Source organism: Oncorhynchus clarkii, chromosome 17, assembly GCF_045791955.1.
Source record: "Oncorhynchus clarkii lewisi isolate Uvic-CL-2024 chromosome 17, UVic_Ocla_1.0, whole genome shotgun sequence".
In the NCBI taxonomy this organism is placed as follows: Eukaryota; Metazoa; Chordata; class Actinopteri; order Salmoniformes; family Salmonidae; genus Oncorhynchus; species Oncorhynchus clarkii.
Window position 1 is genome coordinate 24,997,104 of NC_092163.1, and position 26,051 is coordinate 25,023,154.

The window sequence follows — 26,051 nt, forward strand, 5'->3', positions numbered from 1 at the left end:
GCGTAGAGCCGGCTTCATGGCATTAGGCTCCGACGCTCAATCTAGCCCAGCCGACACGCGGAGCTGGAATATACCGCACCGGGCTATGCACCCGCACTGGAGACACCGTGCGCACCACTGCATAACACGGTGCCTGTCCGGTCTCTCTAGCCCCCCGGTAAGCACAGGGAGTCTGCCCAGGTCTCCTACCTGGCGTAGCCATACTCCCTGTTAGCCCCCCCCAAGAAATTTTTGGGGCTGCCTCTCGGGCTTCCTTCCGCGCCGCCGTGCCTGCTTCGCCAACTCCATTCTCTGATAACCTTCCGCGCACTGCTCCATCGAATCCCAGGCGGGCTCCGGCACTCTCCCTGGGTCGGCCGCCCACCTGTCGATCTCCTCCCAAGTAGTATACTCCATGCCATTGCTGTCCATAACGTCCTCCTTTCGCTGCTGCCTGTTAACACGCTGCTCGGTCCGAGTTGGGTGGGTGATTCTGTAACGGCGTTCCGTTTGTTGTTTTCGTATTTATTTAGTTATTTCATGTATCGTCAGTCATTCATTAAAGAACATGATTAACCAACACGCTGCATTTCGGTCCTCTCTTTCAACAAACGAAGAACGCCGTTACAGTAACGTTAGCTACACAACTGGATACTTTTGTAACCATGAATGTTTTCTTGGGCCACTGCCACAGACGGCTAGTGGACATTTAAATACATCAAGAAAACAAATTAAATGTGCATTATCTAGCTAGCTAGTAATTAACAATATATCACAATATTCTAGGAGTGTTATATTGCTAGAGTTAGCTTGTCAATTTGCTAAATAGAACTTGTCTAACTTGGCTAGTGTTGTTACGCGTTAGCAAGCTAGCTAATTTACCGGTCACACAGTCCGAGTCAATACCCGACCGCAGTCTTTCTACCACCGTCTCTCCTATCATGGACAGCACCTTGTCCAGCTGGTCCACATGAATGGTCGATTATTATTATTATTATTATTATTTATTGGTTTCAAGCACGTCAATAATGTCAATGCCACATAAGAAGATATTTACGAAGTTCTCAAGAAAACTACGAATTCCTAAGAACGTTTTGAGGACTACGGAGTATCTTATGAACTTCATCTTTTTTTTATTATGCAGCTTAAGTTTTTTCGCGAGTAATGTTTCGTGAATTCAGGGCCTGTATTCACAAAGCATTGTACAGTGGGATTGCTGATTTAGGATCAGTTTAGCCTTTAGATCATAATTAATACAATTATATGGAATGGACAGGTGGGGACCCGATCCTTGATCAACACCCAATTGTGTAGGGTTAGGGAAATTTGAGAATTGGGATACAATATATTACAAACTAAATATGTAATGGGTCTGCACTCAAAAAGATATCGCATAAAGCTTACATACATTTTTTCTTATTTTCACTGCATCAGGGATAGCGCACACCTGAACATGTATCCAGAAATTATGTTTGCCCATGTAGTGATAACAACAGTTGAGGGGAGATGGTCACAGCAAGTATAATCAATTAAAAAGCGTTATTATATTATCAGATCATCTATTCAAAAATCTTTGTGTGTTCTCGTCACATTCATGCCACTAGTATGCAGCGGTGTTAGAGGAGAACCGGGAAGAATTCTCTTCACACACAGAAAACTCTTCATGCTTATCACATTTCATGGCTAGACATAAAGTAATTGATCACCAGAATCATAGATACATATTTTTTAACCACTAACCTTTCAAAAAAAGCTTATGGGAGAAGCTGATCCAGCAAGTCAATGGAATAAGGCATAACACTATTGCCATATAGAATTTTCAAACATTGAAGTCACTTATTGATATCTATATAATGAAAGAAATATGAAATAGAGGAGACAATGGCCTGTGGTTAAACATGTTTTTTATTCCAGGTCATCAATGTACATTGTGTTACTTTCGTCCCACCCATCTCTGCTGTAACTTCTACCAGGCTAACACCCAATACTAGCTAGCATGATACTTTAAAACTATGTTGTCATTTAGACCAGATGGGTTAAGAAAATGGCATATGTTTGGAACCTTAAACAACTAAATACATCTACAACCGGAAAAAACTTCTGGGTCTGTTTCCACTTATATCGCTCAACGACACTTTTTGTTGATAACTCAGCGAAACATGATCAGATTGGGATGTTTGTTTTCAGGGAGGTCATCCTCCACATTAGGAACACGCTGACTTCATTACGTTAGTCTAGCTTCTGTGGTATCTGAGAAAATGGCCATGTTACTTTCGCCCCATCTTACTTTCATCCCGGCTCACCCCTACTTTGATTTCCGTGTTATCATTTGTTATCAACTGCGTTAGGAAATATGATTTACGCATGTTCAGTTGCCAAATTGAATAGAAATGAAAAACAGGCTGGCATGTTTGAGTGCTTTTCTTTTTGTACTGATTGGTTTTATACAACTGCTCTCAACACAGCAGACTTCCTCGTTGGGTTTCGGTCATAACAGCGACCTCTTCTTTAATAAAGAAACCACAAAGTCAATTGCACTAAAAAGTCGAAGAAATACTATTCATACACCAGTGCAGTGCAGAACATAATGTTTGAAACAGTGAATATGATCGGTTTAATGTGTCTTGGTTAATGTAACATCTCTTCAGATTTCATAACTCCCTTTTACCAAGGAATCATGAAGTCTTCTCATCCCTAAAATAAACCGTGAGATATGTTATCGATAGCAATATAGCGATGTGCAATGTAGATGTTATTTTCTACCGAGATTGCAAAACAATTAGTATGTTGATGTAGTGCCCATTGTTTAGTAATATTTCAACCTTAAGTCGTATTTTTACTGTCAGTTGCTGGTTTCAAAAAGCGCCATAAAACAACCTTTATTTGTTCATCTTAAAAAATGAAATATAGGAACTAACAGTACAGATAGATAGCAAAAAAAACTACAACATAGAGTCACAGAATAAGTTAAGAGGAAAAACAAAAAGAAATGGAAGAATGTATCCTTTTCTAATCCAAGATGACGTAGCAGTCGGACGTGTGTTTTGTCTTGTCTTGTCCGTGTAAATAGTAATTTTCCTTGTAAAAGCCTTTCATGCATGTTAACATCAGAAGCTTCCTCCTAAATTTGTTTTATTCACTGCTTTAGCACACTCCGCCAACCCTGATGTCCTAGCCGTGTCTGAATCCTGGTTTAGAATCCTGGTTTTTTTTTTTATCTGAAATTTCCACCCCCAACTGCATTTTCTGACAAGATAGAACTGCCAAAGGGGGCGTAGTTGCGATCTACTGCAGAGATAGTCTGCAGAGTTCTGTCATACTATCCAGGTCTGTGCCCAAACAATTTGAGCTTCTACTTTTAAATATCCACCTTTCCAGAAACAAGTCTCTCACCGTTGCCACTTGTTATAGACCCCCCTCAGCCCCCAGCTGTGCCCTGGACACCATATGTGAATTAATTATCCCCACCAACTTGCCCTCTAAATACACCTCTGCTGTTTTCAACCAGGATCTTAGCGATCACTGCCTCATTGCCTGCATGCGTAATGGGTCCACGTTCAAACGTCCACTCCTCATCACTGTCAAACGCTCCCTAAAACACTTCAGCGAGCAGGCCTTTCTAATTGACCTGGCCCGGGTATCCTGGAAGGATATTGAAATCATCCCGTCAGTAGAGGATGCCTGGTTGCTTTTAAAAGGGCTTTCCTAGCCATCTTAAATAAGCATGCCCTATTCAAAAAATGTAAATCTAAGAACAGATATAGCCCTTGGTTCACCCCAGATTTGACTGTCCTTGACCAGCACAAAAACATTCTGTGGCATCCTGCATTACCATCGAATAAACCCTGCGATATGCAACTTTTCAGGGAAGTCAGGAACCAATATACACAGTCAGTTAGGAAAGCTAAGGCTAGGGTTTTCAAACAGAAATGTGCATCCTATAGCACTAATTCCAAAAACTTTTAGGACACTGTAAAGTCCATGAAGAATAAGAGCACCTCCTCCCAAATGCCCACTGCACTGAGGCTAGGAAACACTGTCACCACCGATAAATCTACGATAATCGATCATTTTAATAAGCATTTTTGTGGCCATGCTTTCCACCTGGCTACCCCTACCCCAGCCAACATTTCATCACCCCCTGCAGCAACTTGACCAAGCCCCACCCCCCGCTTCTTCTTCACCCAAATCCAGACAGCTGATATTCTGAAAGAGCTGCAAAATCTGTGTCCCTACAAATCAGCTGGGCTAGACAATCTGGACCCTCTCTTTCTAAAATTACCAGCCAAAATTGTTGCAACCCCTATTAGTAGCCTGTTCAACCTCTCTTTTGTATCATCTGAGATCCCCAAAGGTTGGAAAGCTGCCGTGGTCATCCCCCTCTTCAAAGGGGGAGACTCTCTAGACCCAAATTGTTATAGACCTATATCCATCCTGCCCTACCTTTCTAAAATCTTCGAAAGCCAAGTTAACAAACAGATCACCGGCCATTTCGAATCCCACCGTACCTTCTCCGCGATGCAATCTTGTTTCCGAGCTGGTCATGGGTGCACCTCAGCCACGCTCAAGGTCCTAAACAATATCATATCCACCATTGATAAAAAGACAGTACTGTGCGGCCGTCTTCATCGACCTGGCCAAGGCTTTCGACTCTGTCAATAACCGCATACTTATCTGCAGACTCAATAGCCTTGGTTTCTCAAATCACTGCCTCGCCTGGTTCACCTACTACTTCTCAGATAGAGTTCAGTGTGTCAAATCAGAGGGGCTGTTGTCCGGACCTCTGGCAGTCTCTATGGGGTGCCACAGGGTTCAATTCTCAGGCCGACTCTTTTCTCTGTATATATCAATGATATCGCTCTTGCTGATCCACCTCTACGCAGACGACGCCATTCTGTATACATCTGGCCCTTCTTTGGACACTGTGTTAACAAACCTCCAAACGAGCTTCGATGCCATACAACACACCTTCCGTGGCCTCCAACTGCTTTTAAATTCTAGTAAAACTAAATGCATGCTCTTCAACCGATTGTTGCCCGCACCCGCCCACCCGACTAGCATCACTACTCTGGACGGTTCTGACTGAATTCTGAATATGTGGGCAACTACAAATACCTAGGTGTCTGGTTAGACTGTAAACTCTCCTTCCAGACCTATATTAAGCATCTCCAATCCAAAATTAAATCTAGAATCGGCCTCCTTCACTCACGCTGCCAAAAAACGCTTGTTTTTTGTTGTACTGTATGTGTGTTTATAGTTTTGTTTAATGTTGTGTTAGTGTATGTAAGTTGTTTTGTCTGAAACATTGTTCCCTCTGCTGCTATTTGATCAGGTCTCTCTTGGAAAAGAGATGTTATCTCAATGAGAAAAAACCTGTATAAATAAAGGTAAAAAAATAAATAAAATAAAAAACATACCCTTGTAAAACTGACTATCCTACCGAATCTTGACTTTGGCGATGTCATTTACAAAATAGCCTCCAACACTCTACTCAGCAAACTGGATGTCTTCTATCACAGTGCCATCTGTTTTGTCACCAAAGCCCCTTAAACTACCCACCACCCCTTAAACTACCCACCACTTCAAACTACCCACCACCTATTTTTTCTCTCGTTGGCTGGCCCTCACTACCTATTCGTCACTAAAGCCACTGGCTCCAGGTCATCTATAAGTCTTTGTTAGGTAAAGCCCCGCCTTATCTCAGCTCACTGGTCACCATAGCAACACCCACCAGTGGCACGCGCTCCAGCAGGTATATTTCAATCGTCACCCCCATTGCCAACACTTCCTTTGGCCGCCTTTACCTACAGTTCTCTGCTGCCAATGACGAACAAATTGCAAAAATCACTGAAGCTGGAGTCATATATCTCCCTCTGTAACTGGGTACAGGTACAATCTGTAAATAGCACACCCAACTACCGCATTCCCATATTATTACTTATCCTCTTGCTCTTTTGCACCCCAGAATCTCTACTTGCACATCATCATCTGCATCATCTACTTCATCATCATCTGCACACTCCAGTGTTAATGCTAAATTGTAATTATTTCGCCTCTATGGCCTATTTATTGCCTTACCTCCCTACTCTTGTACATTTGCACACACTGTACATAGATTTTTCTTGTGTTATTGACTGTAAGTTTGTTTAGGTGTAACTCTTTGTTGCTGTTTTTGTCCCACTGCTTTTCTTTATCTTGGCCAGGTCGCAGTTGTAAATGAGAACTTGTTCTCAACTGGCCTAACTGGTTAAATAAAGGTGAAATAAATACATTTAAAAAATATATATAATAAATCAAATTAAATACAGAACGGAAGTTACTGGGATTTCAGATATACAATATCAAGCATTAAAGGTCAGGAACAGTGAAAATAATGTTTTTCATTAAATTTGATATTTGAAAGAAACCAGATGATGACTAAAGTTTGAAAAATGACTGTTGGCTTCTACATTGATAATGTTTGATCATAAAGTTACTGGTTCCCTCCCCCATGTCAAACACTTTGATTTATTATTAAGTAGACAAGGTGACATCACCGTAACATCAATGGTAACATGATATTCTCTTTTTTTTAAGTACCAACATCGGAGAAGATGTGTTTGCAAAGGGGTGTGGTTTATATAGCTAGATATTAACTCTACTGGTGCCCAAATTTGACTGTAGGGTGTCGGCAAATATAATTGAATGTTTACTCTATTCATCTATGGCAAAGATACTTATACGTTTCCCCTGTCATCTGTGTCTGGTGTTAGCCAGATACTGGCTAGCTAGGTCTTCAACCAACTTGGAAAACTCTGATGCGGTTGTCAAGTCAACACATCCGTCAGTGCTGATATGAACCGCATCATTAGAGGCATGCCAAATTGGAGATATATACAAACATTTTAATGTTGTTTATGTGGCTTTGTGTGTCACCAAATTTGCTTGAGATTATTTTACTGCAACACTGCTCAGAATGACTGTTCAGGACTATAAGAATATTTTGAAGATAAATACACAACACAGAGGACGAGAGGTCAATACAGTACTAGACGATGAGAGAGTACTAACGATCAATAGGGAATTATCAATGAAAGTAGTTGATTTTCAGTTCAACATCTGTTTAGAATCTGTGGAATGTCAGTCATCGGTCTGTACATTGAGTCTGGAGCAGGATACTTGTTATTTGGCCATTGGCCCAGTTGTACTGCAAGGACTTCTGATTGGTCAACCACAGGCTAGGGTGGGGGTGGGTGGGTGGGGGGGGGGGGGGGGGGTTATAAATTACATCCTGTTGCTTTGTTCTGTGGAGAAAAACTGAAGACAGGAAAGACTGAACGTCTACTTCTCAGCATAACATCTATGATTTGTCCTTCTCTCCCTGATTTGCTTTGGGTTCTGTGTTATTCAAGAATAACATCAACTGTTAACAGGACCTTTAAGCAGTCTCATAAAGAATGGCATAGGACTGTTGTAATAACACTAAACAGAGATTGTGTTGTAACTTTTATTCATTCACGCTAAAAAGGTGAAGTCTTACAGAAGTGTTTCTATGTAGCTGTCTGAAAAATAATATGGGGAGACAAAGACGAAAAGAAAGACAAAGATGATCACTCAATACCTCATTTAATTCACTTTTGAAACCATTGGTTATTTTTTTTACATACATTGGCTTTGTTGAATACTTGATTCGGATCAGTCAAATGGGAGTGGATGTGTTTTAGATAACAGATTGTTAGACTCAGAGGCGTCATGCCCTCAGGTTGAACAAAATATATATAAATAATACAAAAAAATGTTTATTTTTTGTTGTTATTTCTCTGTAATACTACCAGCCACCTACAGATTTTATGAAGTTGGATTTAGCTAGCCCAGATAGTTATGAGATTGGTAACCTAACCATTTCGGGCTATCAATCAAGTTAGAATAGCTAGCTTGTCTATCTTAGCTGGCATGCCTCCTGGCAAGGTTGGCAGACATTACTAAAAGCAAGCAGCAGCGTAGCCTAGTGGTCAGAGTGTTGGACTAGTAACCGATAGGTTGCAAGTTCAAATCCCTGAGCTGACAAAGTACGAATCTGTCTTTCTGCCCCTGAACAAGGCAGTAACCCCACTGTTCCTAGGCTGTCATTGAAAAGAATATGTTCTTAACTGACTTGCCTATAAAAATAAATGAGACTCACATTCCTTTCAAACTTTTACCCAGATTCATGCAGAGAAGGATATGCAATTAATAATTAAGCATAATGGTTATGGCTTTGGTTTGCAGGAAAAAGCTGTTTCAGGTGTTTGAAAATACAACATTCTTCAACTTCTCAAATTCTCCACAACCCCCCCAGCCATCCTCACGTACTTTGTTCCCCTCAGATTTTTGGGGTGCCTGCATGACGCCTCTAGTTACAGTGATGGAATGACAAGTGGCAACACCTGTCAAACACTCCCCCATGTTTGTTTGACCTTGTTTCCAAAACAAAGTTAGGGCTAGATTCAATCCGTATCGCAGGAGATCTGGATTCAATCCATGTTATAGCTTGATTGAAATTTAAAGGCAATGTCGCCGTGTACGTGGAGGCTGCATTCACGGTAAGCGCTGCATATGTCGGCTCAATCAGAAATGACCTTTTACATTTTAACGCAGATCTTCTGTGATATATCCACAACATGGATTGAATCCAGCCCTTAGACAAAACTGGATGAATGATTGTTAATCAGGTGGCAAGTAAAAGCTACCTGCCAGGCAAAAATGTCTGTTCAACATATGGTTTTGGTGCAAGATAAATGTGTGTTTCAATGAGACAAAAATGAATGAATGAATTAGAAAATTTAACCAACTAGACATGTTGATGTATGTTGAGTAATGAAGAAACTACGTTGACTCAATCAAATTCTGCCTGGAGGGTAGCAACTTCAGATGATGGCAAGTATCCATGGCCAGTAGACATTGTACAGGTATGAACAGAACAGACTATTTGGTTGCGCAGTTCTATGAAAATAAACCACTTTGGGGAGACTTCTTGGCGCACTACACCCCCCATCACTTACTTGTTCTATTTCATTTTGAAAACATACTTTTGTCATAAATGTATTACCGGTCACCACATAGATTTGGAATGTCTGAATAAATTCATGCTTTTTACATTACTATATAAATATTGAATAACCTGGACATATTACAAAAACTACAATGCAGACAACTGTACCAAAGTTCATCTAAAACACACACACGCACAACAATATCACATTGATAGCCAAATCATTTTCAAATCAATTCTATTGCCAAAAGAACATCAGGGTTGTGTTCATTCAGCACCAAACTGAAGAAAGCAGACTGAAACTTGGAGGGACTACCTGCACTGGTCCAATAAAAAACAATTGTTTGTTTTCCGTTGCATAGCGGCGTTTCCTCATGTACACGACCCAGCTCAAAGTTGTGTCAGGCCAGTGTGTATGTCAGCAAGAATGGCATGGACATAAAAATGAAGGTAGACAGAAAAGCAGGAAAAGACATTTCCACAAAGTGGGTCTCATTTATCAATCGAGTGTGGCACAAATTTGTGTTTAGGCTAATAATGTATATTGTTTCACGAACATTTCAGTTTGCAGATTTTTTTTAACGCTCAGTTAGTTTTTTGGTGCACACAAATACCCCCCTTACAGAAAAAACATGATTTCACATGTAGATAGATATGTGACATTTCTCATGTGAAAATGTGTGTTTTTGGAACACATCACATGATCACATTTTCACACGTGATCACATGAAAACGTGTTTTTAGAACACTTCAGGTGACCCACATGTGGTTTTTCCGCAATGGCCTTTTCAGAGAACTAGAACTCGTTAATAAATGACAACACTTAATTAAGTTCCTAACTACTGACATGTATGCATCATGTATGCATTTGGACAGTAACAATTCAAATATGTATTTAATAAAAAAAACTTGTCATCTCATAATCAACTAATTATTCACTTTCTGTTTTTCAATGATTCTTGTCCTTGACTCACATTCTCCCTTAAAATAGATTAAGGTATTTATGCATGTTTGATAAGCATGGGTTTTACAAATTAGTTTTCTAAACAACAAATACACAACATTTCTGTCCATGTGAAGATTGAGGCCCACTGACTGCTTTTCTGATTGGCATGTTGCATACTAAACATCTTCTTAGGAAATAAAAGATGGCATTCAATCCAATGTGCATTATAGAGCAGTGCAGCTGACAATGCACCGTTTAAAGGCAACGTCCCAGTCATTTGCGGAGAGCACATTCATGGTAAACGCTGCCGATGTCGACTAAAGAGTGTGTTGCTCTATAACACACCTTGTATTGAATCCCGGCCAAAGTCGATACAATAACAAAAACAAAGTGCACATTGAAAATTGTACAATAAACTTTATCACAGTACTAAAAAGGGTATTTCAACTAAAAATGATAGTTGGATGAAATGCTTTTTTTTTAAAAATGGTATGGTTATTTTGGACAATTCACCATGGATATAGAAACATGTTGATTGGCAGGAATGGCCACTTAATGGTATCTTTTAGGGGGCACAATGTCAAGTCATGACTTTTAGTTATAGTTCCCCTTTAATGCCTTGTATGGCTCCTGAGTTCCATGCGTTTGGATATATTTTAAGAGGAAAAGCTGCAAGTAAGAGTATAATATGTTTTGGTCAATGTACAAGAATAATAAGAAAAAAAACATACATAACATATCAATACGACTAACTTTATAAAAGCCCTATGACTACATGTTCTATAGCACCAGAACGGTATAAAAAATGTCAAGTGATCATTTGAGAATAATTTCTTAAAGGCACTTAAACATCATGCATTAATGGCTGAAGAACGTGTTTGTATAACAAATTGACTTGACCATGGTTCTTGCCATTTCACGTGTTAAGCATGGGGGAAAAAAGTTGAACAAAAAATTTGGGTGGTACAACACCATTTGACCCTCTGAAATATGTCCTCTTGAATGTTGTGCCTTACATTACTCTCAGTGAATACGCCTAATATGTTTTACAGTATACTTGTAACCTATATTTTTCCCTTCCAAAATATCACACTGTCGATGAAACAGATTCTCATCGCATTTCTGAAACTTGCTCTATATCACTGAGATTTGTCTCTGTAATAAAAAGTGTTTACACTCATTATTATCAATACCGTGTACTTATTTGCGCAAATAAATCAATTTTCACAATCACAATTCATTATTCCTAAAACTTCAAGTGTAATACGGGAATTAACAAACGGAATTATATTCATAACATATTAAGTACTGTATCCCCTGAGACATTGCCATGTACCACCAGATGACAATCAATCAGTCAACGTTTAGAGAACTGTATGTTCTATCACAATAGCAATGTTGTTTTCTTGATTCCAGTTTAGAGCTAATTTGCATTGGTCAAGGTCATTATTAGTTCACAAATGTGTAAATGCAGCATTTCAGGCATGCAGCAGCTCAGATTGAGGCATCCGGATCCTTTCTTTGCATCTGAAGAGATCCAGTGAGAATTGGTGACACTTAATCACAGGCATTTCCATACAAACAAACTGTGTGCGAGAAACAAAAGTATTGTTAGTAATCGTTATTTTTGAATCTCATAATTTTATATTACATTCCTTTCATTCGGTTCAATCGGCATAACAGAGTAAATAGTTAAGCCCATCCATTTTAGTGTGTAATATTGGTTCCCTGAAGGAGGGGAATGGAACATAACACCAGGTTCGAGTTTGTTAGGGAAGTTTTGCAACAGAAAATTGGTACCTATTGAACACTACCCAGATGGTTCTACTAGTATAGCCCTGTCCTCATTGCTCGTTACTTATTAAACTTATTGTGCCACATCTTTATATCTCTTGGGAAACTTTTTTGTTACATCTGACATCTGTGGGATATCTCATACTTAAAGTTGTCTCATTCCCCTCCCTCAGGGAACCATGGTTACATACATATAATTATTTGTCTTTTACTTACCTGCAGTCATTGCCGCCTGCACTGATCACATATTTGTCATCGTAGGAGAAACGAATATTTGTCACATGAGCCGAGTGGCCGAAGTAGCGCTTGTGTTTGGCCTATGAAAAGATAGATGTTTAATAGTTAAATTATTATAAGCAGAATAATTAGTATTTCAACTGAAGAAAATATACATATTCACATTCTCAAGTCTAAGACTATGGGTTTCATTTTATAATATCAATAAAATGGGTGTACATTGGTAGTCACGAGGAAAATGCTCACAAATTTTTCTATGCATGGAAAGTCAAATAGCTTGACGAGGCCAAAGTCATCCCCGGTGACTACATTGAGGCCGGCATGAGAGACGCAAGCACAATTGACGTCAGCCTTTTCAGCATTTCGCGGCCACACCCCCAGCACCTCATCTCCTAGTACACTGTGAAAGCAAGCAGAATGGTTGTTTACTTTAAAAACGTAACGTTAATTGAAAAAAAATATATGGCATAATATTGGGGGTGGTCTGTACATGTTGAATACTGGCATTATATATTTATTATAATGATCGAAGTTGAGTCATCAAATGGAATGTGTATCATCAGTGTACTTAACTGATAATGACTTTGGGCACAAATCAATATAATACATATCAGACCCAGAAGCAAAACTCATGTGCGCTGGTCAGCTAAACGTTAACGGTCCGTCATGACAGACTAATAAAATACAGCAGTAGAAAATTTACAATTTTAGTGTCAAGCTGCTAGCAAGAAACCCGTACCCGGCTCCACGAGGGGGCAAAAGGGGGCTTAGCCCCCTCAGTTGAAATTTGTGCCCCATCAGTTTAAGTTTGATGTCCGTATATAAAAATAGCAAAACAGTTCAAATGATTGAGTGAGAGGTTGCCGCAAAATCTGTATCTCCACTGCGCTGTGTCAGCACAATGAACAGAGCACGCTGCAGTGTGTGTAGGCGGGCTTTAGAAAGCCACTAGGGAACAGGGTTTCCGTTAGCTGGTAAATGCTGTCTTTTTGTCCGACAAAATAAATGAAAAGCCGATAAATACAATTGTAGCCAGCCAAGTTGGCCGGGGATGCCCTGCTGCTGAGGAGAGAGAGAAAGGAGGCCTTTTTCATTTAAATTAATTAAACAACATTTAGAGAGTATGCCTATAGTGAAAAGCCTACAAAAGCAAGGCTCCAGACTGCGGCCATAGGTCTCATTGGACAGTAGGCGACAACTGCAAAGTTTTTTGGGACATTAAATGTACTGTTAGATTAATAGTTGGCTACTATGAGTGGTATTATCTTTAGAGTTTGTTGTCTAACTCATGTGTTTTGAGTTTACATACTCAGGTGGTGAATTGGCCCCAAATAAATTAGGCTATGATATTAGAGTACATAAAGATGCATGCAAATTCATTTTTACTGAACCCTCCAAAAATGTGAAAATTCAGGAACACATTTTTAACAGTAACAATAGCATAATTGTCTACCCAAAATGCATGACAATTACTGGATTAGGATGCACATTAAAATATTTTGAATCAAAACATCACAAAATTATGAAATAACGATTTTTTTCAATACCATCTCAGTAGTCTATTACATTATTTTTTTGTAAATAACTGAGTATTACTTTATAAGATGATAGGCGTACTAATGCGTTTTGCCTGAAAATAAATTGGTGAGACCAAATCATGGGCTGGTGCCACCAACTGAAAAACGTAGTGGCACCAGTGCCACCAGGGGAAATGTTAGTCTGGAGCCCTGCTACAAGTGTTTTAATATGTAATTTTGGAACATTCATTTATAAATGTTTTCATATTTAAATATTTATAAATGTTTTATCATTATTGTATATCATTGTTATTATTGTAGGCCAATCTATTAATCCAAACCAGTTATTTTTTATATTCAAAATGTGTTTTGTTTAATTTTGTTAAAATGTGTTTTGTTTAATTTTGTTAAAGTAAGTTTGATCTGTCTTTTTAATTGTGTGCTCTGTATTTAGTTGAAGATTATAAGTAGGCCTGTCATAAAATAAATATCATTAGCCTATTTCTGTAATTTGTTGGGTACGTTAGACACTAGCCTTTCTTGGTAATTGCTGCAATATAGCCTGTTCAACATTTTGTGAAGGTTTAAATCAGTTCACAAGTGTTGTTTTTTTCATTCTGTTAAGCCCTTTTCTTTGGCCAAATTAAGTTCCATCTGTAATGTTGGGTTTGCCGCAATATAATATCCTGCTCGTTTTCCCCTAGAAACAATGGCTTGAATTACTTTTGATATTACTCTTTTAAAGTTTAGAAACTTTTGCAAAGGTTTGGTGTGGCTATTAGCCTAATATACTGCAGGCATATGGTATGAAGGCAGTGCACACAGGCTCTTTAAATGACCGACAGCTGAACTGAGATGTGGATTAATGTTTTAGGCCTACCTGAGTTTCTGCTATAATCAAACAATATAATGCTTATCCTCATAAACAATATTCGAATTAGAAAATGTACGAATTAGCCTCCTTCTGTAAGCCTATATCTGTATAGCAGACAAGAACAAGAAATGAATGTCCGTGTTGTAGCATGCCGCCTCCCCCACTCCCTCTGATTCTCTTTGTGTCATTTTTACCCCCTTTTTCTCCCCAATTTCGTGATATCCAATTACGATCTTGTCTCTTCAATGCAACTCCTCAACAGGCTTGGGAGAGGCGAAGGTCTAGTCATGCGTCCCATGAAACATGACCGCCCCCCAAGCCGTGCTTCTTAACACCCGCTCCCTTAACCCGGAAGCCAGCTACACCCATGTATTGGAGGAAATACCGTCAGCTGACGATCGAAGTCAGCCTGCAGGCACCCGGCCCGCCACAAGGAGTCGCTAGAGCACGATGAGCCAAGTAAAGCTCCCCCGGCCAAACCCTCCCCTAACACGGACAACGCTGGGCCAATTGTGCAACGCCCTAAGGGACTCCCGGTCACAGCCGGTTGTGACCTAGCCTGGGATCGAACCCCTTAGACCGCTGTGCCACTGGAGAGGCCATTCTCTTTTTTAATACTTACGCCAATTGGCCGATGCATGCAATGCCCTTATGTATTTAGTGCTCAAATCTCTGACAGCTGAACCATGAGGTGGACAATTTTTGTTTTAGTAAAGTAAAAAACAATCAAACAAAAGGCTATAACAATAGGCTCTATCTTTTGAAACACAATGAAGTGTTTTTGTAATTAGTTATAGGCTGTTTTTAAGGACACTGTGGCTCTTCAGAAAAGGTAAGAAAACAATGTTGCTGGTTGTTTTTTATCAAATCTTGCTTTACTTTGTAGGGCGCTATACATGGTGCTGATAGAGTGCAGCAGAGATTTTCACACCAACCTGTCACTTCTTAGTCAAAAGCATTTGAACTTAAATGTATTGTTGTATAGCGTGATATAATCAGAATTCAATATAATTTCAATGCAAGAACCTAAAAAAATGGTGCCCCATCGCTGATTTCAACTGCCCCCGTAGTAGTCATTTTATCCTGACGCCGGTCTGAAGAACACATTTTTAGTTCCCTGAACATTGTGGAAAAGTTATTTTTCAAATCACCAAATGAGAACCTTTAGGGAATGTTATGGGAACGTTCTGTGCAAGCTGTTTTAGAACATAAATATGAACATATTACAACTGTAATTTACCTGTTTTAGATCTTGAAGCATCTTACCTTGTCCAGGTGGCCCAGGTGATCCTTTCAATAACAGATTGCTCAGCTACCATCTTTCCTGATGGAACCTCATGGACCTGCCGACTGTACGTACCTGTGGATACCTGTAATGACATCCCACGCAATTCAGCTACTGTGAGGTGAAGAGGGGTTGTAACAATGGATAACGTATTAACACAGGTTAATGTAATAACTTTCAGTAATATAACTTTTTCATTAATAATCAAATTAAACCAGTTAAAAGGGGCAATCTGGGATTGACACATCCATTTTTAGACTTTAAAAATGAATGACGTCCAGCCATTGATTCTTGAAGAATATAAATGTCTCATGAGCTTAGTTCAGCAGTCTTAGTCCGACACAACCCAAAATATAAGCTTGTTTCACTCCACTGTTGGTAAATAATGTCATTGTAATGAAACACAGTAAAGGCTTTAGCTATCGTTTTGATCTCATAAATGGCCCATCCTTGCATCCATAGCTCCGTCTATGAATTTGAGTGGTTACATTTCTCAAGCCCCATCCTTCCGCTGTTTACTTAGAAAGTGGCGGGTTACTGCTTTATTGTTGTTTGAAACGCAGATTGCCTCTTTAATAATAACTTGCCAGAAAACATAATAAAGCTGTTGAACAGATAACGTAATAACTTTTCAGGTGAGTAAAACATTTATTACCACATAATTCAATGAACTCCATGTTAGGTACAGTGCATTCTGAAAGCATTCAGACCCATTGACTTTTTCCACATTTTGTTACGTTACAGCCTTATTCTAAAATAGATTAACTCGTTTTTCTCTTCCAAAAATAAATGACAAAGCAAAAACGGGTTTTTAGAAATGTTTGCTAATTTATATAAAAAAATATAAAATTGAGACCCTTTACTCAGTACTTTGAGAGTACTTTGTTGAAGCACCTTCGGCAGCGATTACAGCCTCGGGTCTTCTTGGGTATGATGCTGCAAGCTTGGCACATCTGTATTTGGAGAGATTCTCCCATTCTTCTCTGCAGATCCTCTCAAGCTCTGTCAGGTTGGATAGGGAGCGTCGCTGCACAACTATTTTCAGGTCTCTCCAGAGATGTTTAATTGGGTTGAAGTCCGGGCTCCGACTGGGCCACTCAAGGACATTCAGAGACTTATCCTGAAGCCACTGCTGCGTTGTCTTGGCTGTGTGCTTAGGGTCGTTGTCCTGTTGGATTGTGAACCTTTGCCCCAGTCTGAGGCCCTGATCACTCTGGCAGGTTTTCATCAAAGATCTCTCTGTACTTTGCTCCGTTCATCTTTGCCTCAATCCTGACTAGTCTCCCCATCCCTGCAGAGAATCTTGTTTCACAGAGTCTGAGAGTCCTTTAGGTGACTTTTGGAAAACTCCAAGTGAGCTGTCATGTGCATTTTACTGAGAATTGACTTACATCTGGCCACTCTACCATAAAGGCCTGATTGGTGGAGTGCTGCAGAGATGGTTGTCCTTCTGGAAGGTTGTCACATCTCCACAGAGGAACTCTGGAGCTCTGTCAGATTGACCATTGGGTTCTTGGTCACCTCTCTGACCAAGGCTCTTCTCCTGATTGCTCAGTTTAGCCGGGAGGCCAGCTCTAGGAAGGACCTGGGGCCTCCTGAGTGGCGCAGCGGCCATGACAGGGAGACCTACGAGGCAGCGCACAATTGGCATCTTCCGGGTTAGGGGAGTGTTTGACCGGCTGGGATTTCCTTGTCCTATCGCGCTCTAGCGACTCCTTGTGGCAGGCCGGACGCCCGCAATCGGACTTCGGTTGCCAGTTGGACGGTGTTTCCTCCGACACATTGGTGCGGCTGGCTTCCAGGTTAAGCGAGCAGTGTGTCAAGAAGCAGTACGGCTTGACAGGGTAGTGTTTTGGAGGACGCATGGCTCTCGACCTTCGCCTCTCTCTCTCTCGAGTCCGTACGGTAGTTGCTGCGATGGAACAAGAATGTAACTACCAATTGGTAAAAAAAGAAATATCCTATTGCCCCAGCGCAATGATTGCTGTCTTTCGGATGGGACGTTAAACTGGTGTCCGTAAGAGTATGGGTGTTAACCCCGGTGTCCTGGATAAATTCCCAATCTGGCCTTCATACCATCATGGCCAACTAATCATCCCCAGTTTACAGTTGGCTCATTCATCCCCCCTCATCTCCCTGTAACTATTCCCCAGGTCGTTGCTGTAAATGAGAATCAACTTACCTGGTAAAAATAAGGGTAAAATAAAAAATGTGGTACCATTCCCCCGACCTGCCCCTCGACACAATACTCGGAGGTCTATGGACAATTCCTTCGACCTCATGGCTTGGTTTTCGCTCTGACATGCACTGTCAACTGTGGGACATTATATAGACAGGGGTGTGCCTTTCAGAATCATGTCAAATCAATTGAATTTACCACAGGTGGACTCCAATTAAGTTGTAGAAACATCTCAAGGATGATCAATGGAAACAGGATGCAACTGAGCTCAATTTTGAGTCTCATAGCAAAAGGCCTGAATACTTATGTAAATAAGGTATTGTTTTTTTATTTGCAAATAGATTTGCATAATTTCTAAACCTGTATTCGCTTTGTCATTATGAGGTATTGGGTGTAGATGGCTGGATTTTTAGAATAAGGCTGTAACGTAACAAAATGTGGAAAAAGTCAATGGTTCTGAATACTTTCCAAAGGCAATGTACATTTTTTTCACCTTTATTTAACCAGGTAGACCAGTTGAGAACAAGTTCTCATTTACAACTGCGACCTGGCCAAGATAAAGCAAAGCAGTGCGACAAAAACAACAACACAGAGTTACACATGGGATAAACAAACGTACAGTCAATAACGCAATAGAAAATCTGTATACAGTGTGTGCAAATGTAGCAAGGAGGTAAGGCAATAAATAGGCCATAGTGGCGAAGTAATTACAATTTAGCAATTAACACTGGAGTGATAGATGTGCAGATGAGGAGGTGCAAGTAGAAATACTGGTGTGCAAAAGAGCAGAAAAAACAATGATGGGGATGAGGTAGGTAGTAGGTTGCATGTGTTATTTACAGATGGGCTGTGTACAGCTGCAGAGATCGGTAAGCTGCTCTGACAGCTGATGCTTGTGAGGGAGATAAAAGTCTCCAACTTCAGTGATTTTTGAAATTCGTTCCAGTCATTGGCAGCAGAGAACTGGAAGGAAAGGCGACCAAAGAAGGTGTTGGCTATGGGGATGACCAGTGAAATATACCTGCTGTAGCGCGTGCTACGGGTGGGTGTTGCTATGGTGACCAGTGAGCTGAGATAAGGCGGAACTTTACCTAGCAAAGACTTATAGATGACCTGGAGCCAGTGGGTTTGGCGGCGAATATGTAGCGAGAACCAGCCAACGAGAGCATACAGGTCACAGTGGTGGGTAATATATGGGGCTTTGGTGACGAAACAGATGGCACTGTGATAGACTGCATCCAATTTGCTGAGTAGAGTGTTGGAGGATATTTTGTAAATGACAATGCCGAAGTCAAGGATAGGCAGGATAGTCAGTTTTACGAGGGCATGAATGAAGGAGGCTTTGTTGCGAAATAGGAAGCCGATTCTAGATGTACTTTTGGATTTTAGATGCTTAAAACAGGTCTGGAAGGAGAGTTTACAGTCTAGCCAGACTCCTAGCTATTTAGAGTTGTCCACATATTCTAAGTCAGAACCGTCCAGAGTAGTGATGCTAGGTAGGCGGGTGGGTGCCGGCAGCGATCGTTTGAAGAGTATGCATTTTGTTGTTCTAGCGTTTAAGAGCAGTTGGAGGCCACAGAAGGAGTGTTGTATGGCATCGAAGCTCGTTTCGAGGTTAACACTGTCCAAAGAAGGGCCAGATGTATACAGTATGGTGTTGGTGTTGTCTGTGTAGAGGTGGATCAGAGAATCACCCACAGTAAGAGCGACATCATTGATATATACAGAGAAAAGTGTCGGCCCGAGAATTGAACCCTGTGGCACCCCCATAAAGACTGCCAGAGGTCCAGACAACAGCCCCTCCAATTTGACACACTGAACTCTATCTGAGAAGTAGTTTGTGAACCTGGTGAGACAGTAATTTGAGAAACCAAGGCTGTTGAGTCTGCCGATAAGAATGGGGTGATTGACAGAGTCGAAGGCCTTGGCCAGGTCGATGAAGAAGGCTGCACAGTACTGTTTTTTATCGATGGTGGTTATGATATCATTTAGGACCTTTAGCGTCGCTGAGGTACACCCGTGACCAGCTCGGGAACCAGATTGCATAGCGGAGAAGGTACGATGGAATTCGAAATGGTTGTTAACTTGGCTTTCGAGGACCTTGGAAAGGCAGGGTAGGGTAGATATAGGTATTTAGCAGTTTGTGTCTAGAGTGTCTCCCCCTTTGAAGAGGGGGATGGCCGTGGCAGCTTTCCAATCTTTAGGAATCTCAGACGATACAAAACAAAGGTTGAACAGACTGGTAATAGTAATTTGCCAAGATCCACCTCTCAGTTTACAACAACTAATGTGAGGGGTCGCAGTGCACAGAAACATAGATTGAGGAGTGCTCTTTCCATTTGATCAATTATGTCTCTATTTTTCTCTGCAAATATTTAAGCATGAAAATATTATCCCGTCTTACCTCGATGTACTTGCTGTCAGCCGAAAAGTCCATCTGGATGACAAATCCAGCAATGTCCTTGCAGTAGCCAATACGGTTGAGTGAAGGACCCAGAGTAAGGTCGTAGAAGTCCACCGCGTTGTCCACAGAGCCCACTGCTAGCAGACGGTTGTCCGGGCTGAATCTTTATAACAAAGAATGACCTGATTAATCCCATACTGTATGGGCCAGTTTCCCGGACATAGATTAAGCCTAGTCCTGGACAAAAAAGCAAGCTCAATGGAAAAAAAAATCAACAAATGTGCATAAAGAGTAGGAGATTAAAGAGTGGGACTCCAAATAAAAAGGCAAACAATGGAGCAAATGCATTCATTGACATTTTCAAATGCAATAAGTACTTGCGTTCTATGATACAGTGCCTTCAGAAAGTATTCACACCCTTTGACTTTTTCCACATTTTGTTGTTACATCCCAAATTTAAAATTCATTCAATTTAGATTTTTTTTGTCACTGATCTACACACGAAACCCCATAATGTCAAAGTGGAATTATATTTTTAGAAATTTGTACAGATTAATCGAAAACTAAAAGCTGAAATGTCTTCAGTCACTAAGTATTCAACCCCTTTGTTGTGGCAAAGCCTAAATAACTTCAGGAGTAAAAATGTTCTGAACAAGTCAGACAATAAGTTGCATGGACTCACTCTGTGTTCAATAATGGTGTTTAATATGTTTTTTTTAATGACTACCCCATCTCTGTACCCCACACATAAAATGATTTGTAAGGTTAAGCATTGAATTTCATGCACAGGATCAAAAACAAAGATCAGGGAGGTTTTCCATTGCCGTATGAAGAAGGGCATGTATTGGTAGACGGGTAAAAAAAAAAAGCAGACATTGAATGTACCTTTGCATGGTGAAGTTATTAATTACACTTTGGATGCTGTATCAAAACAACTAGTCAGGGGGCTCTAGAGGGTGATGACGTGACAGGTGGCAGCATGGTAGGCACACTTTGTCCTATGAATTAATAACAAAAATTGAGGATTAGCTGATAACTACAAAGCAAAGCATTCTGGATAATATAGGGAATCTGGAACTATTTATTGATCAGTATTCTGATATGCTTGACAAAGAAACAGATACATCGAAACGAACAACAATAGTTATTTTCCACCTTAACTTGCAAATAAATTCATTAAAAATTATACAATGTGATTCTGGATTTTGTTTCTTCTCATTTTGTCTGTCATAGTTGAAGTGTACCTATGATGAAAATTACAGGCCTCTCATCTTTTTAAGTGGGAGAACATGCACAATTGGTGGCTGACTAAATACTTTTTTGCCCCACTGTATATGGCAAGACTGAAAATGGCTGTCTAGTATCAATAACCAATATTATACAATCTAGGTTTACAAAGCTCATAGAGATTTACCCAGAAAGACTCACGGCTGTAATCACTGCCAAAAGTGATTCTAACATGTATTGACTTGAGGGGGTTGAATACTGATTTAATCAAAATATACAGTATTAGTGTTTTATTTTCCATACATTTTTCTTCCACTGACTCTAGAGTATTTTGTGTAGATCGTTGACCCAAAAATTACAATGAAATCCATTTTAATCCCACTTTGTAAGAAAATGTGGAAAAAGTCAAGGGGTGTGAATACTTTCTGAAGGCACTGTATTCATTAGGTTGCACCTCAGTCACGTCATGCCATTGTTATGAACATTCTCAAGCCGCCCTCTACCGGTGGCGCCATAGGGGTGCCCTAAAGTGGTGAAAACCCAGTCCTTCTAGAGGGAGGCTAACTACTGTTGTCTAAATTACACTATAGTGCCTGGAAATACGATGACATTGCTAAATAAGTCAAATATTTAGTAGGAAACAACTATGCCAGCGTCATCATGTGGTCAAATTTACTTTAGACAGTTGTCAATGTTGTCATTAGCTAGGTTTGTCAAAAATAACTAGCAATGCTAATGTTAGCTAGCTAAAATCCGGTGGCCTCCCATCTATTTTAGCTAGCTAGCTAACATTATACTGCATCTAAAGTCAATCTGGCGACATCAAAATGATGACAAAAGTTTTTCCTACTAATTATTTGCTTCCTGTTGAATTTAGTTGTATTTCCGGGCCACTGTAATGCACTTTTGATGAAATCTTCCTCTGTGCTCATTGACGATGCATTGAGTAGACGAATGTTCAAAACAATATTGTGACGAAACATGCAACCCGTGAATATCTGTAGTATTCAAGGTTTGACATTCTTAAGCGAAACATAATATGTTTTCATAATACAATTTGCCTCATATAAATGGAACTAAACTGGTGACCAGACAATTACCAACAACAGAGTGACTAGAGAACCAAACTATGGCTTCAGCACAACCTTAACCTGCAACTTTCCAAACTCCATCCCCACAATATTTCGACAAATTGATCAATACTATTATGGTTCAATTTTAGTTAAATACAATGAGTGTACTCTGCTCTTTCCACGACCAGGTGAATCCAAGTGAAAGCTATGATCCCTTACTGATTACACTTGTTAAAGCCACTTCAAATCACTGTAGATGAAGGGGAGGAGACAGGTCAAAGTCAGATTTTTAATCCTTGAGATAATTGAGACATGGATTGTGTATGTGTGCGATTCAGAGGGTGAATGGGAAAGACAAAATATTTAAGTGCCTTTGAACGGGGGATGGTAGTTTGCCAGGCACCCTGATTTGAATGTGTCAAGAACTGCAATTCTGCTGGGTTTTTCACGCTCAACATTTCAAATCAAATCTTTAAAAATTGTCACATGCGCCGAATACAAGTGTAGGTAGACCTTAACGTGAAATACTTACTTACAGGCCCTTAAACAACAATACAGTTCAAGTACTACAGTTAAGAAAATATTGACTAAATAAACTAAAGTAAAAAATGACTTTGCATAGATAATAAACAGCAAGTATCAGTGTAAAATCAAAAGGGGGGGGTGTCAATGTAAATAGTCCGGGTGGCCATTTGATTAATTGTTCAGCAGTCTTATGGCTTGGGGATAGAAGCTGTTTTTTGGACCTAGACCTTTTGGACCTAGACTTGGCGCTCCGGTACCGCTTGCTGTGCAGTAGCAGAGAGAACAGTCTATGACTTGGGGGACTGGAGTCTTTGACAAGTTTCTCGAGTGTATCAAGAATGGTCCACCACCCAAAGGACATCCAGCCAACTTGACAACTGTGGTAAGCGTTAGACTCAACATGGGCCAGCATCCCTGTGGAACGCTTTTGAAACCTTGTAGAGTCCATGCCCCGACAAATTGAGGCTGTTCTAAGGGCAAAATGGAGCAACTCAATATTAGGAAGCCGTTCCTGATGTTTTGTACACTCAGTGTACATTTCCGGTCTTGTCATAGTTTATTTTTGTTTCGATCCAGATTTTTTTTTTTAAGAAACAAATTACTCAAATACAACCTATCTCCTCAACCACCTTGAAATATAAGGGTCCTAGGTTGGGCTCACCGAATGTCTTGGATGGCCACACTCCGATCTCTCTTCTTGCCCCACACTGTTAAGGAGTTGACCAGGAGGATGATAAACTCTCCGTTCTCCATGCCTATGGACACCATCTCTCCATTGGGGCTGTAGGCTGTGCATTTGGCTGGGTGGCCTAAGCTGACTTTGTTTAGAAGTTTCTAGGAGTGAAAGAACAAAAAGACAGTAACAGTACCAAGGAGCAGGGCCATGCATAGTCTTTACTGCTCAAAATGAAACAATTCACAACATACTAACATAACATACTTCTGTAGCGATTTATTATTTTGATTTTTGTTTTTGTACATGCATATTTATTTCTGCAACACACTCACTCATCACAAATTGTAAGCAAACTAGTTACAGTGCCTCCTAAAAGACATGATTGACATAATTGATTATGATTTATCTTCAATGCTCTCAAATAATAACTTTATAATATAGCCTAATATTAATAATGTTCTTACTCATGATGCATGGCAGGCTGGCTAGTGGCTTGTGTGGATATTTTAGCATATGGTGGTTACAGTAGCTAGAGTCTAGACTATCTGTGTTCAATGCTTTATTTGTAAATCGGGAGGTGGGAGACCTGGAGAGCTCTGTGGTACCAGATAATCTTTTAAATAATAAAGCATTGCATGCGTGTCATCATATTTGCGTGGTGGCATAGAGTAATGTAGAGGCGCTTAAATCAGTTGCAAAAATAGGGACCATTATTAGTAGCCTAAGATCTGGAAAAATGTTTCCCTTTTCTAAACGCATTTCATGCAATTCTACGTCATTTTACATGACTGGAGACTTTGGGAAAATATTTTCTAATACCGCACAAATGATCTAAATGACAGCCTTCGACACTGAGAATCTGAGATCAATAAAAATCCATCAATAGCTTACAGTGCAGGGCAGACCAACGGACGGGGGTGGGGGAAGGGGTGGCGAACTTGACGAGGGGCAGTGGATTCAGAACAACAATGGCAAACACAGGGTTAACATTACTCCCCACACCAACAAACAGCTGCATCGAACATGCATTTCAGGCCTAAAAAGGCAAAAACTGTTCTCCATCCGTCTCACTCACCTTATCTGCCAGGTCCCATATGCGGATGGTGCCGTCATCGCTGGCAGAAATGAACATGTCTTTTGAGGGGTGAGTAGCTAGTCCCCAGATTCGCCCCTGTGTGTGTCCGTTGATCATGGTGTTGGAGGCGGCATTCTTTTCGCCCACCTCAATGATCTCACCATCTTTAGTTCCCACAAGGATTTTACCCTGGATTAAAAAGGTGAAATAAAAAAATAAACGTGGGGTTATTCCTTGAATGAACGTGGTATTATAGTATTTCTCAATTTACAGTACAATCAATCATGATAATACCTACAGATACTCAGTATAAACTACATTAAAGAGAATAGTAATGTTAAAGTGCATATAATAAATGTATGCTAGCATGTTCCAGGATAAAATTAAGAAAGTGTATATATTTTTCTGTGCACAATATTTTTGTAAAAAGCCTTCCCAAAGCACATTAGGGAAACAAAAGCAACTCTTCTTCAGAATTGGTAATTGATCCCTAGCCCCTACTTCATTGATACATTTCCACCCAGCCAATTAGAAGTCAAGATTAAGCTATTACCATCTAATATCTATCCAATCCTCTCTACGGGACAAATCCAAATTAAATCGAATTTTCAATTAGTCTCCCGTTGACATTGCATGACCAAGTGGAAGTTAGGATTCACCCCTATATGAGTGTCTATAGTGAGATTATAGGGGTCCAGTTCAGCAATCAAGTATCACAAAGCAGACATTGATAGTTCGTAGAAGTGGGAAGAACACAGGACCCTACCTTCCCCCGGCACACGGACCGAACATTCTCCACTGTCTGCCCAGTCTCCAGCTGGAACGCCCTACAGCGCTTCATCTCCTGGTCCCACAACTTAACTGCTCCGCCCTCCTTAGTCCTGTTAAGGACACACACAAATCAAATTTACTGTGTGTGAGTTTATGTCATGTACTGTATGCTATATGTTGTGTTATGTTCTTCCTGTTGTCATGTTGTTGTTCACTTGTCACTCGGGGATTAATACAATTAATAATTGCCCCTTTGGGTGGAGTAAAGTATGTTGAATTGAATTAATTTGAATGGAAGAATCAAATGTTTCGTTATTTAAATATTGAAAAAAATCTAGCTACAGACTGAAGCCATATTGGCCAGAGTCTTGGAAACAAACGGTGGCTGAAACCAATGGCTGTTGGTTGTATGAATAGATAAGAAACAATATCAGAAATAAATGAAACATTGAACAAAAATGGATAAGTTCTGATACGGT

At 40.2% G+C, this 26,051-nt stretch overlaps 1 protein-coding gene across 2 annotated transcripts in view; it reads right to left on the reverse strand.

Moving 5' to 3' along the window:
* Window positions 1-7,567: 7,567 nt before the first annotated feature.
* The window catches only part of LOC139370602 (echinoderm microtubule-associated protein-like 6), a 56,353-nt gene continuing 37,869 nt past the window's right edge, over window positions 7,568-26,051 (reverse strand). For both annotated transcript variants that reach the window (XM_071110188.1, XM_071110187.1), the window contains 8 exons: window positions 25,568-25,682; window positions 24,802-24,990; window positions 23,712-23,884; window positions 20,226-20,388; window positions 15,624-15,727; window positions 12,213-12,366; window positions 11,946-12,046; window positions 7,568-11,521 (listed from right to left, as the gene is read on the reverse strand). In XM_071110188.1, coding sequence (XP_070966289.1) covers window positions 11,497-11,521; window positions 11,946-12,046; window positions 12,213-12,366; window positions 15,624-15,727; window positions 20,226-20,388; window positions 23,712-23,884; window positions 24,802-24,990; window positions 25,568-25,682 — 1,024 coding nt within the window. In that variant the 3' untranslated portion in view covers window positions 7,568-11,496. The remainder of the gene's footprint in view (window positions 11,522-11,945; window positions 12,047-12,212; window positions 12,367-15,623; window positions 15,728-20,225; window positions 20,389-23,711; window positions 23,885-24,801; window positions 24,991-25,567; window positions 25,683-26,051) is intronic.